This window comes from Onychostruthus taczanowskii, unplaced genomic scaffold (genome assembly GCF_017590055.1).
Source record: "Onychostruthus taczanowskii isolate IOZ18803 unplaced genomic scaffold, ASM1759005v1 scaffold30, whole genome shotgun sequence".
Lineage (NCBI taxonomy): Eukaryota > Metazoa > Chordata > Aves > Passeriformes > Passeridae > Onychostruthus > Onychostruthus taczanowskii.
Window position 1 is genome coordinate 8,597,949 of NW_024500350.1, and position 15,972 is coordinate 8,613,920.

General features: G+C 65.6%; 3 protein-coding genes across 4 annotated transcripts; 1 reads left to right on the top strand and 2 right to left on the bottom strand.

Moving 5' to 3' along the window:
* Positions 1 to 450: 450 nt before the first annotated feature.
* ENGASE (endo-beta-N-acetylglucosaminidase) lies at positions 451 to 5,277 on the bottom strand. Its single transcript, XM_041409360.1, has 14 exons — positions 4,584 to 5,277; positions 4,323 to 4,399; positions 4,011 to 4,212; positions 3,574 to 3,722; positions 3,327 to 3,484; positions 3,072 to 3,220; positions 2,765 to 2,930; positions 2,338 to 2,441; positions 2,004 to 2,112; positions 1,731 to 1,903; positions 1,361 to 1,515; positions 1,178 to 1,280; positions 972 to 1,086; positions 451 to 870 (listed from the first exon to the last, which is right to left on the bottom strand). The coding sequence occupies exons 1-14, from the start codon at positions 4,994 to 4,996 to the stop codon at positions 466 to 468; spliced, it is 2,478 nt and encodes an 825-aa protein (XP_041265294.1). The 5' UTR covers positions 4,997 to 5,277; the 3' UTR covers positions 451 to 465.
* Positions 5,278 to 5,535: 258 nt separating this feature from the next.
* C1QTNF1 (C1q and TNF related 1) lies at positions 5,536 to 10,434 on the bottom strand. The gene is made up of 5 exons (XM_041409361.1): positions 10,293 to 10,434; positions 7,827 to 7,961; positions 7,455 to 7,605; positions 7,199 to 7,341; positions 5,536 to 6,856 (listed from the first exon to the last, which is right to left on the bottom strand). The coding sequence occupies exons 3-5, from the start codon at positions 7,589 to 7,591 to the stop codon at positions 6,306 to 6,308; spliced, it is 831 nt and encodes a 276-aa protein (XP_041265295.1). The 5' UTR covers positions 7,592 to 7,605; positions 7,827 to 7,961; positions 10,293 to 10,434; the 3' UTR covers positions 5,536 to 6,305.
* A 702-nt stretch (positions 10,435 to 11,136) lies between these two features.
* Positions 11,137 to 14,618, top strand: CANT1 (calcium activated nucleotidase 1). Of its 2 annotated transcripts, XM_041409003.1 has the most exons (4): positions 11,137 to 11,166; positions 12,591 to 13,230; positions 13,471 to 13,674; positions 14,108 to 14,618. In XM_041409003.1, exons 2-4 carry the CDS (start codon positions 12,612 to 12,614, stop codon positions 14,476 to 14,478), a joined length of 1,194 nt encoding a protein of 397 aa, XP_041264937.1. In that variant the 5' UTR covers positions 11,137 to 11,166; positions 12,591 to 12,611; the 3' UTR covers positions 14,479 to 14,618. The 2 variants fall into 2 exon arrangements, with proteins under 2 accessions (XP_041264937.1, XP_041264936.1); XM_041409002.1 differs by lacking the exon at positions 11,137 to 11,166 and having other exon boundaries at positions 11,994 to 13,230.
* The last annotated feature ends 1,354 nt before the right edge of the window (positions 14,619 to 15,972 follow it).

Consider the following 15,972-nt stretch of genomic DNA (forward strand, 5'->3'; position numbering starts at 1 on the left):
AAAATAATTGCTGCTATAAATTTTCTCTCCTCCTCACAAGATGCTCAGGGGAGGCAGCCTAGGCTGGTGGTACTGGGCTGGGTCCCCGTTAACGAGCACATCGGTCACCCAGGCTGGGCTGCTGCAGAGCCCATGCTGGCAGCTTCCCACCAGGCTGAGCCCTGAGGGGACTGCGTGCCTTGGGGTCTTAGGGCCAGTATCTCCAGCCTGTGGGCAGACAGCCTGAGGCAGTGAGGGCTGCAGGAGCTGCTGGGGTTCTCAGGGCTGGTGCCCCAGTCTGGGGTCACACATGTTGAGGATCCTGGTCAGCACCCAGTAGGCCCCCACAGTGAGGGCTGAGCACAACCACAGAGGTGGGAGGAAAGGGACTCACCAGCCCCGGGTGATGAAGTGCAGCCTCCCTCTGTGTCCCCCACCACAGCCCACCCGCCACATGAAGGAGGCACGGGCTGCACCACAGTTGCTTTAATGCCCATCTGAGCTGGTGCCACTGCCTGGTGCGGAATAGACCAGCACGAGGTGGCCCCAGAGCTCGGGGTCCACAGGCAGCTCATCCCGCAGAACCGGCTCCACCAGCAGCTCCAGCCGGCAGGACTGTGCGGGCGCCGGCCGCGGCACGGCCAGCCCCACGACACGGAACAGGCAGCCCTGCGCCAGCCCCAGCACCTGCGGCGCTGTCTGGCCCAGGCGGCACCGGGTGCCCTGGCTCAGGACACGGAACCATCTGGCACGGCCAGGCGGGAAGGACCAGCGCAGGGTGAGGCTGAGCGAGAGCTGCTCGGGCTCGGGGCCCTCCTGCCACCAGAGCTGCGAGGCCATCACGCTGTGCACCTGCGGCGGGGAGGCCGCCACGCTGGCCGTGTCCAGCACCTGCGAGGGAACCACAGCACTGTCAGGGTCAGGGCAGGCATCCCCACCTTCCCAGAGCAAGGGGGGCACGGGGCAGGTGTCTCCACCAGGCAGGCACTCACCCGCACCTCCCCGAGGAGGCAGGTGAAGGATGTCTCCTGCAGGCTGGGCTGCTGGCGGGACACAATCAGGGAGAGATCTCGTAGGCTGCAGTCCTGCAGCTCCAGCTCATAGCACCTGAGAGGGAAGAGGCAGAGCAGGAATGGTACCAGGGAGCCCTGGCGTCCCGTGCCTGCCTGTGGACACAGGATGCAGGCAGGGCACTCACCGGCTGGTCCAGCCATGGGAGCCACGGTGGCAGGCGGCGAGCAGCTTGGCGAGGCCAGGCGGCGGTGCCGGGAGGAACCGGGGGTGGTACCGGCCGTTGGGCTCTGCCAGAGGGAGCCAGGTCAGGGGTGAGGGACTGCAGCAGATGCTCACTGCAGAGAGCATGGGGGGACAGGGTCCTCACCGGGCAGGGAGGTGGGGTTGCCCTCGAAGCACATCCCTGAGTCCCAGGTGGTGACCTCCAGTGCCACTGTGAAGTCATCAGGCTGTGGCCCCTCCAGCTTGTAGAGCAGGGTCAGGAAGAGCTTGGGAGGGGCTGGCATCTGCAAAGAGAAGAGGCTGATGACCCCAAATCCACCCAGAGAGAGACAGAGACAGAGAGAGAGAGAAAAAAGAAGGTGCATCGTGTTAGGTGTGCTGTGCAGTGTGGGCAGAGCCTGGGCACACACGCCACCAGGCCCAGGGCCACACAGTTCAGGCCACGCAGGCCATGTCAGGCTGACATGGTGCCAGCTCAGCGCTGAGGAGGGGTAAAGGGCTTTTCCCCAACTCACCGGACAGCCACGCGCTCCTCGCCGGGGGGAATGGTCCCCTGCAGCTGCAGGGAGCTGCCCCCACACCAGGCATCCTGCAGGCAGCAGCTGGTGCTCAGCGTGCCCTGCTGCTCTGGGTACAGCGGCTGGATGTCCTGCGCGCTCAGATCGTACCAGGGCCCAGACTCTTCATCCTACAGCACAGGAAGAGCTGAGCTGGGGGAGCCAAGAGCAGGGACCTCCCTGCCAGCCCAGCCCAGTCTGACCAGAGCAGAGCTGTCACCCTGCACCCACCTTCCCATCCAGGAATGTGCTAGTGCCCATGCCCAGGCTGAAGGAGGTGGTCAGGGGAAGTGTGCAAATGCTGTGCGTGGGCAGGTACTCTGCCAGCGAGCCCCAGAACCTGGAGGCAAAGGTGGGTGTCAGGGCAGAGACCCCTGTGATGGTCACTGCCCTGCACGGCCTCAGCTCGGGCAGAAAGGGGCCAGCTGCTCCTGGCCAGCAGCCATGGTGCTCTGACAGCCACAGTGTCCCTGTAGCTGTGTCCCACCACCCCACAGCCTTCCTGAGCCAGGGCACTCCTAGCCCCATTCCTCCCCCAACAGCCGCTCCGCTGAGCTGCCCTCACCTGTTCTCATTCTGCAGGAAGTTTTCCTTGCCCAGGTGCTCATAGACCCAGCCAGGAGCGAAGATGGCTGCAGAGAGGCCATACTGGCGGATCAGGCGCAGGGACTGCAGAAACGAGCGGTGAGCAGCATGGGCCAGGCCAGGTAGTCACCTTGTCCCCTGTCCTATCCCTGCTCCCCCCAGGTTCCACTAGCCCCATGGTGGGGCAGGACACCAGAGGGATGTGCTGCAGCATCTCCCTCTCCAGGGATGGCAGCACTGGGATCTTTTCATGCATGGCCAGCACTCTGGGATCCCTCACTCCTCACCTGTTCATCCCCAGGTTAGCAGCTCAACAGAGCACAGCCCAGCAGGGCCACAGTGGGAGCTCAGAGCCCTGCGCTGGGAGAGGTCAGGGTCATACTCTGGCCCAGCCCTGTCACACTCACCTTGTCAGTGTCGAAGCCACCACCAATCACATCCCCACGGCCAAAGACATCAACGCCGACATAGACGTCGTTTAGGCGCGGACCAGCCAGCCTCTGTGTGCGCTCCAGCTGCTCCTCCTTCCAGTTGTAGTTGGTGAACAGCCCGTCACAGGCATCAAAGAACATCCTGGGGACAATGGTCACAGTGGCAGACGCTGTGGTCACACGCGGCCTCACCAAGGGCCGTGCAGGTTGTGCCCGACTGGCGCCATGCTGGGTTTGGGGTGGGCTCATGCCCCCCGCCTGGGGACAGTTTTTCCAGCCTCACCTATTCTGATCATTCAGCTCGTTCTGCCACCTCAATGTGCCATCCTTCAGGACGCTGTCATACCAGATCACCAGCCCTCCTGGCACGGCGCTGTGCACCCGTGCCGTCAGGTCCTGCAGGAAGAAGGGCAGGTTCCCCACCGCCGCCGGCTGCCAGGAGAGAGAGAGAGACACGGGTGGGTGAGGGCACAGGGCAGGGGGCTCCCCACGGGAACAGCACAAAGGCAGGGCAGCGAGCAGGGCCAGCAGGACTCACGCTCAGCGTGTTCTCTATGTTGATGAGCCAGCCGTCGAAGCGGTAGTGCTGGGCGATGCGGGCCAGCTGCTCGGCCACGGCGCCGTATGCCTCCTCCCCGCCGGCCAGGAACGCCTCGCACAGCTTCTCCCCATCCGTCCACTCCGTGATGAATGTGCCTGCGGCGGCGGCCAGGGCAGCGTCAGCTGCACATCCTGGAGAACCCACCTCACTGCTGGGGCTGCCCCAGGCTCAGCCCTGCCCCTACCCAGCACAGGGACGCTGTTCCGGTGCGCTGCATTGGTCCAGACCACGGGCGGGATGGTGACAGTGTGGTGGCTGAAGTAGACAAAGATGTCGATGTAGCGCCAGTGGTAGAAGACATAGGGGTTGCGTGTGGCCGAGCCCTGGATGAACCTGCAGAGGGAAAAGGGTTGGGCAGTGCAGGAAGGACGCTGACAGACGCTGTGGAGCTGGGTGGGAGCCTGACTCACAGCCGGGAGCTGGGCAGAGCTGTGGCACTGAGCCACCTCTGAACATCCCAGCCTGAGCAAGGCTCCCCAAGCATCGAGCCAAACACCCCATACTTGCTCACCTGCGGCTGAGCCGGCAGGCGACGTGTCAGACAGAAACAGAACTGCCTTGGGGTTTGAGACATTGAGTTCCACTGTCACACCTCCTTTCCACCTTCCACCTAGCACGTACCTGTCCTCCAAGTAGCCGCCACGCATGTCGTGGCACACCAGCGTCCGGGGCCTCCTGCTGAGGAGTGGGGGCTGGCGCTTGGCCAGAGGCACAGCTGACACATTGAACTCATCATTGCTGTTGGGCTGCCAGGCCAGCAGCTCCTCCAGGCCGGTCAAGAAGAAGCTGATGGGCTCTGTGGTCTTCGTGTCAAAGTACCTTGCTGGGAGCAATGGGGCGGCGGGACAGGGTCAGCAGCGAGCACTGCCTGTGCAGCTCGGTCCGGGACCGGCACCTTCCCCATCCCGGCCGGCCCCTCTCCCGGTGCCTCACCTGGCAGGGGCTGCGGGCGGTCGCTGATGGTGTCGTGCAGGACAGTGGTTCCCTGGATGTCCGCCGCCGGCTGCAAACTGCCCCGGGAGGTTGGGTGAGGGCCGGGCTGGGCCAGCACCGCGGCCAGCGCCGACCGGGCCCCGCCAGCCCCGCCACCGGTCCCCATCACCGTCCCGCTCCCGGACCCCATCCCCATCACCGTCCCCGTCCGTCCCCATCCTGGTCCCGATCGCGGCCTCGGCCCCGGCCCCCGCCATCCACCTCCGCCGCCGCCGCGCCGCCCTCTCCGCCTCGGCCGGCTCCTCCGCCGCGGCCCCTAGCTCGGCTGCCGTCCTCTTGCCGCGCCGCGCCGGCCCCTCCGCCGCCTCCGCCATGGCGCTGCCTCCGCCGCCGCTGCCGCACTGACGGCGCCGCCGCCGCCACCGGGCCCGGCTCTCCGGGGGGCGCGGCCCCGGAGCTCCTCCCGCCCGGCCCGCACCGCCCCGGGCACCGCCCGCCCCCGTGTCCCGGGGCGGAGTGTCCCGGGACGGACCGCGTGTCCTGGGAAGAAACCGCACGCCTCTGAATGGATCGCGTGTCCTGGGGGAGAACTCTGTGCCGGGATGGGAATCTGTGTGCTGGGATGCGCCTGTAACAGGCCCTGCTGGGCAGGCTGGCACGGAGATGGTGCCCATGCCATGGGACAGGGCGGGGGCCCTGCGCTGATGCCCCCACCCCACAGCAGTGAGCGCCCTGACCTGCCTCACTTGGCCGCCACCATCCACCCACTCCCCACATGTGGGACCAGGGCTCTGTTTAAGGTCATCCTGAGTCCCCTTAGCCCGGTCCCCTCCCTCCTGTGCTTGGGGTGCTGTTTTGCAGCTGCAGCCCTGCTCAGCCCAGCCGTGGACCTGCCACTCCAGACCCTGACACCTGGCTTCACCTCAGACCTACCTCCTGTCCGTGGATGTGTTGGATAACCTGCACTTCTGACCCTGCTCCCAGGCTGACAGTTCTGTCACTGCACGCAGCTCCTGGCCCTTGGGGCACAGTTGGCCCGTGCAGTGCCTGGCACAGGTCCCCAGCTCTCCAGGGACAGTTTGTTCTTCCCTCTCCACCCCAGCTCAGCAGCACCATGCCAGCTCCCTCCTGGGAGCCTCTGCACCCCAGAAGCAGAACCTGGCCCTGAGTCCCTCGGAGCCTCCCCACACACAAAGCAAGAGGAGACTGAAGGTGTGAGCAAGGCTGGAAATGTGAGGTGTTTAATGTGGCATGAGCTGAATGGGGGGTCAGAATGCTGGCCCATGCTGCTGCTGCATCTACACAAACATGAAGCCTGGCCAGCAGATAACCTAAGGGAAGAGGAAGTGGCTGAGGCCAAAAGCCCCACACCCAGGGCTGCTGGTGGGTAGAGCACCCTTCCTGAGCAGAGGCTGCAGCGAGCAGCAACAGAATCTGCAGAGGGAACTGACACAATTCACTCACCACAGGGGGACCCAGTCTCCCACTGCAACATCTGCACCGGGGAAGGCAGGAGGGCCCTTAGTGGTTTATTGCCTTTCTGGATGGTGCTGAGCACCTTCTGTCCGTTCTGGCCAGGGAGCACAGCATAGTGCCAGGAGGTGAGCATGGCACCGTGCTAGTGTCTGCGCTGCCTGGCACCAGGGCACCAGCGGTCACACTGTGCCGCTGTGCCAGCGCCGCGACAGGCTGAGCCTGGCAAACCCAGCTCTGGAGCAGGGAGAAGGGGTGAGCTCCCTGCCCACCCCAGGTGAGCAGCTGCTTCCTGGTCACTAACGTGGCAGGGGCTTACAATTGCTCCAACTCTTCCAGGTGTGTCTGGTTAGCCTTGAGGTGCTGCAGCGAGGGAATTCACACACTGGTGCAGCTGCTGGGGGTAGTGGCACTAGGGTGACTAACAGCATAATGTGGGTGGCACTCCTGGGATGAGAGGGACAGGGGCTCCTTCACCACCTGGCCTGGCACAGGAGGGGTGGGGGGGGCTCAGGGGTCCCCACTGTACTTGATGAGGTGGCCACTGAAGGTGATGTAGGTGTCGTACTCGTCACTGAAGACGGCGTTCTCGCGCTCACCCTTGTAGAGCCGCACCCAGACCTCATCCTGCTCCTTCAGCTCCAGCATGACGCTCTGGCTCTGCATGATGCTGCGGTCGCTCACCTGGGCGTAGAGGATCACCACCTCCGCCCCGTTGCGCATGATGTGCAGGTATGTTTCCTTCTGGTTCCAGGTGTGCACATTGAGGCTGAAGTAGTAGATCCCAGGGATGTAGCAGTAAAACTTGCCCGTGAACATGTTGAAGTGGTCGTAGAGGTTGACGAACTCCGTGTCAAAGATGAGGGTCTGGTAGTAGTCGTTACTGTGCAGGGGTTTCTTGCGGCCCACGGAGAAGGCGGCGTAGTGGCTCTTGCAGCGCTCCCCGGGAGCGCCCACGCTGCCCTTCTGTCCCTTGGGCCCCGCGTGGCCCCGGCTGCCAGCCACCCCCGTCTTGCCAAACTTGCCCTGCATGCCACGCTCACCACGGTCCCCCTTCTCTCCTGGGCAGAGCAGGAGGGAGAGTTGGGCTGTCAGGCAGGGGCCAGAGCTGAACCCAGCACCCCGAAAGCCCCTTCCCCAGAGGCGGATGGAAGGAGCAGGGACCCACCAGTCCTGCCCCTGCCTCTCCCCAGGCTCTGATGCTGCTGCCCAAAAGCCACCACAGTAGTGGCTGTTCACACCCCAGCGCAGCTCCTGCCCCCTGCCTGTGCAGGGCACAGGACCACTGGCACCACCCCAGTTTCTCATTCCCAGTCTGTGCAGGAGCTGGCACTGTGAGCCCAGCTCAGCGCTGGAGCTGGGGCAATGCTGGCAGCACAGCGTGGGGTCCTGCCAGCCCTCACCTTTCAGGATGGTCATGTTGATCTGAGGCATGGGCTGGTACTGGGGGTAGAAGCGCTTTTCAGGTGAGGGGCAGCAGCGGACACAGCGGGGCTGTGAGGGCAGCCCCTCCTGGGCATCACCAGCCTTCTGCTCCTGCGTGGCCCTGGCAAGGCAGAAAGCAAAACGCAGCAGGAGCTACGGGGGGGCGGGGGGTCTGCGGTGCCAGGGCTGCCCTGGCCCCCACTGCAGAGCACCCTGGCTCAGGGGTCCCCTCACCTGGCAGCTTGGTGCTGGGAAGGGGCCTCATTGGGGTCTGTCCACCATCTCTGCCCAGGGAGGGAGCTGGTCTGGCTCCCCACAGGGCAGGGCAGCAGGAAGATCAGCAGGACACCGTGCACCCACAGCCCCTCCATGCCTTGGCAGGGTCCTGTGAGGTGCCGGGGACAGGAATGAAGAGACTCCCAGCCCAGCCATGCCCCAAGCTGTCCTGGGACAGGACCTGTGCACTGCACAGCCCCGGGGCTCTGGCTGGGCTATGGAACAGTGTCATCCCAGTGAGCACCTGTGGAGACCCACACTGGGGCAGTTAGGGGGCTCTGGGCTCATGTGCAGCCCCTGAGCCCTGGCACATATGGCAGATGGGATTACCTCAGAGCTGAGAGTGGAGCAGAGCAGCAGCCTCTGAGCGGGCCAAGTCCTGGACCAAGTGCTGCTGCTCCTACTCAGCCTGGCTTCAGCTGCCTCCCATGGACACCCAAGAGCAGCAATTTAGGACGTCAGCACCTGAAAAATTACAGAGAGCTCCAGATGCCATGAGGCAAATGTCAGGATGCAGCCCTGCTTGTGTGTGGGACCCCAGGAGGGCCCAGAGAGAGAATCTGCACCCTACTCCTGCAAGGGGCTCCTGTGCCTTGGGGCTGCCAGCCCAAGGGTTTGCAAGGGGACACGACCCCCTCCTCTAGAAAGAGGGATGTGGGCTGGTAGCCCTATTTGGGAGCTGGCTGAAACCTTTCCAAAAGCCCACACCCTGTATGGGGCCAAAACTAATATTTGCAGAGGTGGTGGCATTGTGGCCCAGCCCGGGCACTTCGCGACCCCTCCCTCTATTATCAGAATCGTATCTGCTGGAGACGTGGGGCCGGGCACGCAGCACCTCGCCCTTTGGACAGCCTTGGCCAAACAGGGGCGTAGCACTGCCCAGCGCTGGGCATCCCGCGGCTGCAGGCTCCGAGCGGGACGGGGATGGCCGCTACCCGGCTCCTATCTCAGCCAGATGCCTCCCTGGGGTGGGACATGCGTGTGGCTTTCGCCGGTGTCCCCTCCCAAAGAGCCGCCCGGCTGCGCTCCGCCGGGATCGCGGAGCGCCGGTCCCGCGGCGCAAAGCGCCCACTCAGCCCTGCCCTGTGTTCTGCGGCTCAGCCGGGCCATGACGGATTTTGGGGCAGAATCCTGTGGTTTTGGTGAGCGCCTGCTCTCAGTCGGCGGTCGGTGGCTGTTGTCACTGTCCCCAGGTGCGGGGTCCCAGGGACCACGTGCGCTCCCGCAGCGGGCGCGGAGGGCTCCGGGGCCGGGGGCGGATGCCTGGATTATGAGTCACTGGAGCTGGGAAGGGGCGGAGGGATTGGGAAAGGCTCCAAAGGGCTTTTCCTGCTGCTCAAATCCTCTGCCAAGGGCCTGGCCCCGGCACACACTTCCCGCTGCCTCTGTCTCTCACCCCGTTGTGTCGGTGCTGCCAGGTGTGGAGGGAGGCAGGGGAGAAGCGGATCCGTGGATAGAGGTGGAGGAGGCAGCCAGGGCCTTGTGAGCACGTGTCACCAGGGCGGCCCTGGCACTGGCCCTGGCCCTGGCCCTGGCCCTGGCCCTGGCCCTGGCCCTGGCTCTGCTCAGCCTGCCTGGCCTCCAGCTGTGCCAGACACACAGCACTAAGCAGGGCACGGAGCGTGCCGGGTTTGGGAAGCCTATGGCTTTCCCCCAGCTGTGGGACTGTCACACCAGGCATTCCTCTGGGATCTGGAGCAGGCTGGGCCCTGGGGACAGCGCAGCGTCACAGAGAGCTGCTCCACAAGGAGAAACCCTCCACCAGGAAGTTCCCATGGTGGAAGGCAGTGCTTCCCAGGCTGTTGGGGACAGAGCCGAGTGTGTGGTGCTCGCAGGGTGCTGCCAGCAGCCCATGGGGATCGCTGGGCCCCAGCGTGCCCCCCTGCACCCTGCAGGTGTGCTGGGCATTGTGTGCCCACCTGCACATGGGCACACACCGCCCCGCCAGGGACACGCATTTCCCTCAGGGTTGGCTGCTCTCCAGGAGCAGTCAGAGATTTAAACTCAGTGGATGCAGAAGCCTTGGGACTGCAAATCAAAACATCTCAAAATACTTTCCAGATGGAGATGAAGACTAGGATGAAACGGAACAAACCCTTGGGGAGGGATGAGGAGCTCGGGGCAGTGCGGAGGCAGCAGGACCTGCACCCGTCTCTGTTTAGGGTGGTGGATACAAACTTCCCTGCACATCAGCCAGAACCACTGTGCCTCTGGGGTCGTGCTGGTGGGCCAGGTGCCCCATGTGCTGCTGCAGACGCTGGAACGGTTGCAGAGCCCTTTTTCCCTGGAGCAGGGCAGAGCTGGCAGGCAGCAGCGTGGGGGCTGCATGGGGCAGATGTGGGGAAGGAGCACGGGGTAGTTGCAGCCCTCCAGCTTCTCTAGCACCAGCAAGACGTTGTGCTGGGTCACAACAGCCACTGTAACCCCCAAAGAGATGCCGGAGGTGGCCCAGCGGGGGTCTGATGTGTTTGTAGCCATGGGATTTTTGGGAACGCAGCTGGGGCAGGGCTGGGGGAATCTGTGTCCTCCCAGAGCCGCGGAGGGTCGGGCTGTGCCCCCAGACTACTGTGAGGCTCAGCCGTGTGGCCCTCAATGCTCCGTTGCAGGCAAAGCAAGGGCCTCGCTCTGCTGGGGGGGCTCAGGGGCCGACCCCCCTGGCTGGGCGTGCGCCAGGGCACCCGAGCGCTCGGCGAGGCGGAGCCGCCTCCCGGTACCTCGGCACCGCCCGCCGATGGGAGCTCGGCCCCTGCAGCTCCGGGGGTGATCGCCAGGCCTCCCAAAGCTGCCCCCACCTACCTCTGGGGCACGGCTTCTCCCTCCCGGCGCTGCGTTTGCTGCCCTAGAGCATCGCCCGGGCCAGCGCAGAGCCTGTCCGCGGCCGACCGCTGCCTCCCGCTCCGGAGCCGCCTCTCCTCGCCCGGCCCGGGCGGAAATACACTTTTGGGAAGCGCAGGAGGCAGCGAGGCACGGGACGAGGCTCGCAGCCCTCCCCCGCCAGATGTGCGCCCGCGGCTGCATTAACCGTGCGTGCTCCCGGGACCGGCCGCCCCAGCCGTTCGTGCTCCGGGGCCGCCGCACCGGGAGCAGAGGCGGCACGTGCCAGCGGCTCGCCGGAGCTGCCGCGGGGCCCGGGATCCCGGAGGGTGCGGCTGGCCCCGGCGCAGGACCCTGCCCCGTGCCGGCGTTGCCGAGGCCGTTCCCAGCCCCGAGGGCACCGCGGCCAGCACAGCCGCACCGGGCTGCAGCCTTTGACAGCCGGGCACGCGCACGGGTCCCAAGGCGCGGGGCTGAGTTTACCCCGCTCCCACCCCGAGTGGCGGCGGGACATGGGGGCAACCGGGACAAGGATAGAATGTGTTGCGGGCTGCAGCAGGGCCAGCGCGGGGGTCATGCCCGCCGAGCAGCCGGGCTGTGTCTGCCCCGCAGAGCCGGCTCGGCCCCCGCACTGCCCCCGCCGCGGGTCTCCAGCCGCCCGTGAGCGGCGCCCGCTCCAGCGGGCTTTGCTCACCGTGGACCACAGCTCCCGGCAGGCCCCGCGGCGCAGCGGGAGGGGCGGTGGGGGGCGCGGTGACGCGTGGGTCTCCTGGGAGTTGCAGTTTTTGCGCCAGACGGGGCCGTCAGGCCGCTGCCAGGCGCGGCGGCGGCTGCGCGCGGGGGAGGCGGCGCCGCGGTGAGCGGGGACACGGGCGGGGGGCGCGGGGCCGGGCCGGGCCGGCAGGAGGGGGTCCGCACCGGACGGGGGCACCGCGCACCTCGAGCCCCCTGCCCGGGCGGCTGTGCCCCGCGCGGAGGTCCCGGGGGCGCGGGGACCTCAGGGCCCCGCTCCGGCCGGGGAGGGGGCGCGGGGGTCCCCGAGGGCGCGCCCGGCGCAGGCGGGCAGTCCCCGTGTCCTTAGAGGGGCGTCCCGTGTCCGCGCCCGGGGGTGCTGGGGGGGTCCCCGTGGCCGTGCTCAGAACGGGCTGCATGCGCGGTGGGGCTCACCGCACCGAGAGGGGTCCCCGGGGCTCTGCCGGGCCCACGCTACGGGATCCCGACGGGACCGAGAGGCGCTGCCGTGCCCCCAGCCGCGGGCGCCGTGCTGTGCCGCAGCTCCCCTGCCCGGGGCCGGCCCCCCACGCTCAATGCCGCCTCTGTTTGCCGCTCCGGCTGCTGAAAGGCACATTGAGACCCTGCGGCACGGGCCCTTTGTAGAAAGCCCTGCGATGGCCGCTGGGGATCTCTGCCCCGGGATGGGGTCTCTGCCCCGGGCTGCATGGCACGGGCTGAACACGGGTCCAGTGGTGGCTGCTTGCCACCCGGGCAGCCCGGAGTGCCCATCTGCGGGAGCCTGGGGTGCTGCCACGTCCCCTGTGCTGCAGGGAGGGAGGTGGCACTGAGGGGCACTGCTAGCACCCCGGCCCGCGGGTGGGCACAGCCCGGGGTGGGCTCACAATGCTCACACGTAGAGGACACGCTGTGTCCTGGGCAGGGATGAGGGGGTCCTGTGTCTGTGAGGCTGGGCAGGTCAGGGTGTGAGTCCCTTGGGCACTGCGCTTCCTGCTCAGGTGTTGGCATCCTGCTTGGGCGGAGCTGCCACGTGTCCCAGTGTCCCTGTGTGGCTTGGAGACAAGCTCACAGCTCATCAGTGGGGTTGGTTCTCAGGGCCACAGGAGCTGGGCCAGGCTGCCCAGCCACTCTGGAGACAGCAAGGGTCATCCTTGCCACCCGAGAGGAACCTACTTCCTCCCAGGACCCTGTGGGGAGACGTGCCCCAGGACACTGTGACACGGGGCTTGCCTTGAGCCAGGTGCCTCAGCTCGCTGCCTGAGCTGCAGTGACCATGGCACTGATAGAGCTGCTGGGCAGGTCATGCAATCCTGCCAAGACGCTGGGGCTCCTGGGCAGGGGGCACAGAGGGAGCCAGGTGAGAGGGGCTGAGGGTGGTTCCAGCAGCAAACAGCCCCTGGGCATGGTGGCTCTTAGCTGCATGAGGTGGGAGCACCTTCTGCTGCAGGAGAAGGGATGAGGCCCCTCATGGCTGTGTTCTGCTGTCCCCCAAGCTCAGTCAGCACCAAATCCAGCTCTTTGACCTTCTCCCTCCCCTCTTCCCACCAGGTTCTGCTCGCCCCCTGTCTGATGCCAGTCCCGCCCTGCCATGAGTCTATGAGCCCCCTCCGGATCAGTGTGGGTGGTCTGCCCGTGCTCGCGTCCATGACCAAGGGCGCTGACCCCCGCTTCCGACTGCGCTGGAAGGCCATCGTGCTGTCCTCAGCCTGCGTGGGGCTTTTGCTGCTGCTGCTCTGCCTGCACCGCTCCTCCCCAGCACGGCATGGCCCCCCCAGCCCTCGCACCTGGCAGCTCGGGCTGCAGGCGGGGGACCGCTACAACGACACCTACCCGCTGTCCCCGCCGCAGAGGAACCCCGAGGGCGTGCGCTACCGCATCGGCGTCATTGCCGACCTGGACACGCAGTCCCGGGGCTCCCAGGAGCACACCTGGTTCAGTTACCTGAAGAAAGGCTACCTGGTACTGTCAGACAGTGGGGACAGAGTGACGGTGGAGTGGGACAAGGATGAGAGCATGCTGCAGTCCCACCTGGCTGAGAAGGGCCGGGGCATGGAGCTCTCAGAGCTGGTGGTTTTCAACGGGAAGCTGTACGCGGTGGACGACCGGACAGGCGTGGTCTACCAGGTCGAGGGCAACAAGGTGGTACCTTGGGTGATCCTCCCAGATGGGGACGGCACTGTGGGCAAAGGTGAGTTCCTGTCCTGCCCTGTAAAGCCCTTGGCTCTTTTCACCTTGCTGGGGTAGGGTGCACCTTTCCTGTGACCTCTGAGCCTGGCCAAGAGAGAGCAGTTCCTGCTGGGGACCAGCTGGCTGCATGGGAGACACTGTAACCAGCACCGGGCTCAGGGGTGCAGGGTGTGGGGCACGTGGGACAGTCTGATGGCCGCGTGCTGACTGAGCTCCCCTCATGCCATTCTTTCCACCACAGGCTTCAAGGCAGAGTGGCTGGCAGTGAAGGATGAGCACCTGTACGTGGGAGGACTGGGCAAGGAGTGGACCACCACGACAGGGGAAGTGGTGAATGAGAACCCCCAGTGGGTGAAGGTCATTGGCTACAAGGGTGACGTGAGCCACGAAAACTGGGTGACAAACTACAACGCGCTGAGGGCTGCAGCAGGGATCCGGCCCCCAGGTATGGAGCGGGGCAACCTCCTGCCACCCATATCCCACACTCTTGATGGCTCCAGAGCCATACAATCATCCTCCCCGGGGATACTGGCACTGGGGGTGATTTAAAGGCTGCCAGAGGCCAGAGATCTCCTCTTGTCCTGGTCCTTTTCCTCTGCTGCTTGTGCCAGGAGCAGCTGAAGGGTGGCTCAGCTGGCATTGGGCCTGGCAGCTCTGCCCCCAGGCAGAGTGGGATGTGCTGGGTGCCCCTGCTTAGCTCTGGGGAGAACTGTGGGGCTGCTGCCAGCCAGTGAGGCAGGAGCAGGCAGAAGAGTTCATAGGGGATGCCTGCGTGGGGCTGTGGGGTGTTTTGGAGGGGAAGGGGAAGGAGGACGGTCCGGCCCCAGCGTGGCTGTGCCCCTGTGGCCTGTGTGGTCTCACTCCGCTTCCTGCCGCAGGGTACCTGATCCACGAGTCGGCCTCCTGGAGCGACACGCTGCAGCGCTGGTTCTTCCTGCCGCGCCGTGCCAGCCACGAGCGCTACAGCGAGCAGGCGGACGAGCGGCGGGGCACCAACCTGCTGCTCAGCTCCACCCAGGACTTCGGGCACGTCACAGTGGGGCGTGTGGGCGACGTGGTTCCCACCCATGGCTTCTCCTCCTTCAAGTTCATCCCGGACACGGACGACCAGATCATCGTGGCGCTGAAGTCAGAGGAGGACAATGGCAAGATCTCCAGCTACATCATGGCCTTCACACTGGACGGGCGCTTCCTCCTGCCCGAGACCAGGATTGGCAGTGTGAAGTACGAGGGCATTGAGTTTATTTAACAGACATCTGGAGCGAGCGGAGGCGTGTGGGCAGGCCCTGCTAGCCTGCTCCTAGGCCGGGGTCCGCGAGGGATGTCAGGCAGCGCTCCCAGCTCTGTCCTTGGCCCTCGGCTCTCCTGTAAAGTGTTGACTGAGCTGCAGCAGGTGTGGTGCGAGTGTTTCGGCAGTGGCACCTGGTGGCAAGGCACCGCCACCACAGGGTGCTCCCGGCCCCGGGACAGTGTCCAGGTCCTGGAGTGCTGGTGCCTAGTCAGGCCCCAGTGCAGCCCCTAGTGCCCAGCCCTGAATTGCGACAGAACCATCTGCGGTGGCTCGGTGGCTCTGGTGACATCCATGCTCTGGGGTTGCAGCTGAGCCCCAGCTCTACAGCTGTGCCTTGTGCGCCATGGGGCTCGCTGGGTGGAGTGGGGTGTGCGGCCAGAGAGGGTCAGACTGGGGGGATTTCATCAGGCTTTTTCTTCAGAAGCTGGACTTCCTTCCCTTTTCCCGTAAGCTGGGTGAGGTGATGGCTGGGGTGACAGGTGGCCTGTTTCAGAGAAAAGTCTCACATGGGAGGGGACAGTGTCTGTGTCCCTCTGCTCCTGTGAGCACAGGGGATGCAGCAGTTCCCTCACCACTGTGGTTCCAGCACAGTGGCTCTGCCTATGGGGCGGGGGGTGTGGGTGATGGAGCCACCAGCTGTGGCCAGATGTGAAGTGGGCCCATCCTGGTGCCATTCCCAGGCCACACCCTCAGAGGTGTGTGTGTGTGCTGGCCGTCTGTCTTCTCCAAGCCCTGGCTGCACATGGCTCTGACCCCAGAAATGCTTCCAGCCCCAGAGCTGTCAGCTCTGGGAAGAGCTGAGCCCTGGACAGAACTGCTGGGAGCTGGCGGCAGTGCAGCCATGCTGTGCAGGGGCTGCTATGCTCGGTGCAGGAGCAGAGCCAGGAGCTGCAGTTCTGCTTCCCAGAGCCAGCAGCAGCTGAGGAGCGTTCACAGCAGCCCAGGGCTTTGGCCAGGGAGCCCTCCCCATGCTTGCCAGCATGTTGTGAAATTGCTGCTGCAGCCCGTGGCCCCCGGAGGAACTTGTGTGGTTTCAGAAGCCACAAGGGCCAAAGGGGCGTCTGCTGGCCCCAGGGCCCTCCTGACCCCCTGACCAAGGGGACTGTGGCTCCTGGCCTGCCCCAGGTCACAGGGCAGCATATCCTCACACCAGGACTGGTGCTTGGTTCTGTGGTGTCCCCACTTTGGTCCCTGTTAACACTGCCCCTAGGGCAGGTCTGCCAGCGAGTCGGGCTTCAGAGAGCTGGGCATGGCCACTGTGCTTTGGGGGGGTCCTTGTGCCCCCTGTATCCCTCTGCCATGCCTCGGCACTGCTCTGCTGTGGGTCCAGCCGTGCACAGGGAGGGAGGGGGCCTGTCGGGGCAGCAGTCAGGCTGGGGTTGGGTGGAAGGATCCACAGAGTGGTTGGGGCCCTCCCAAGAACCCCGCCAGGCTGCTCCCCCCACCCCTGTT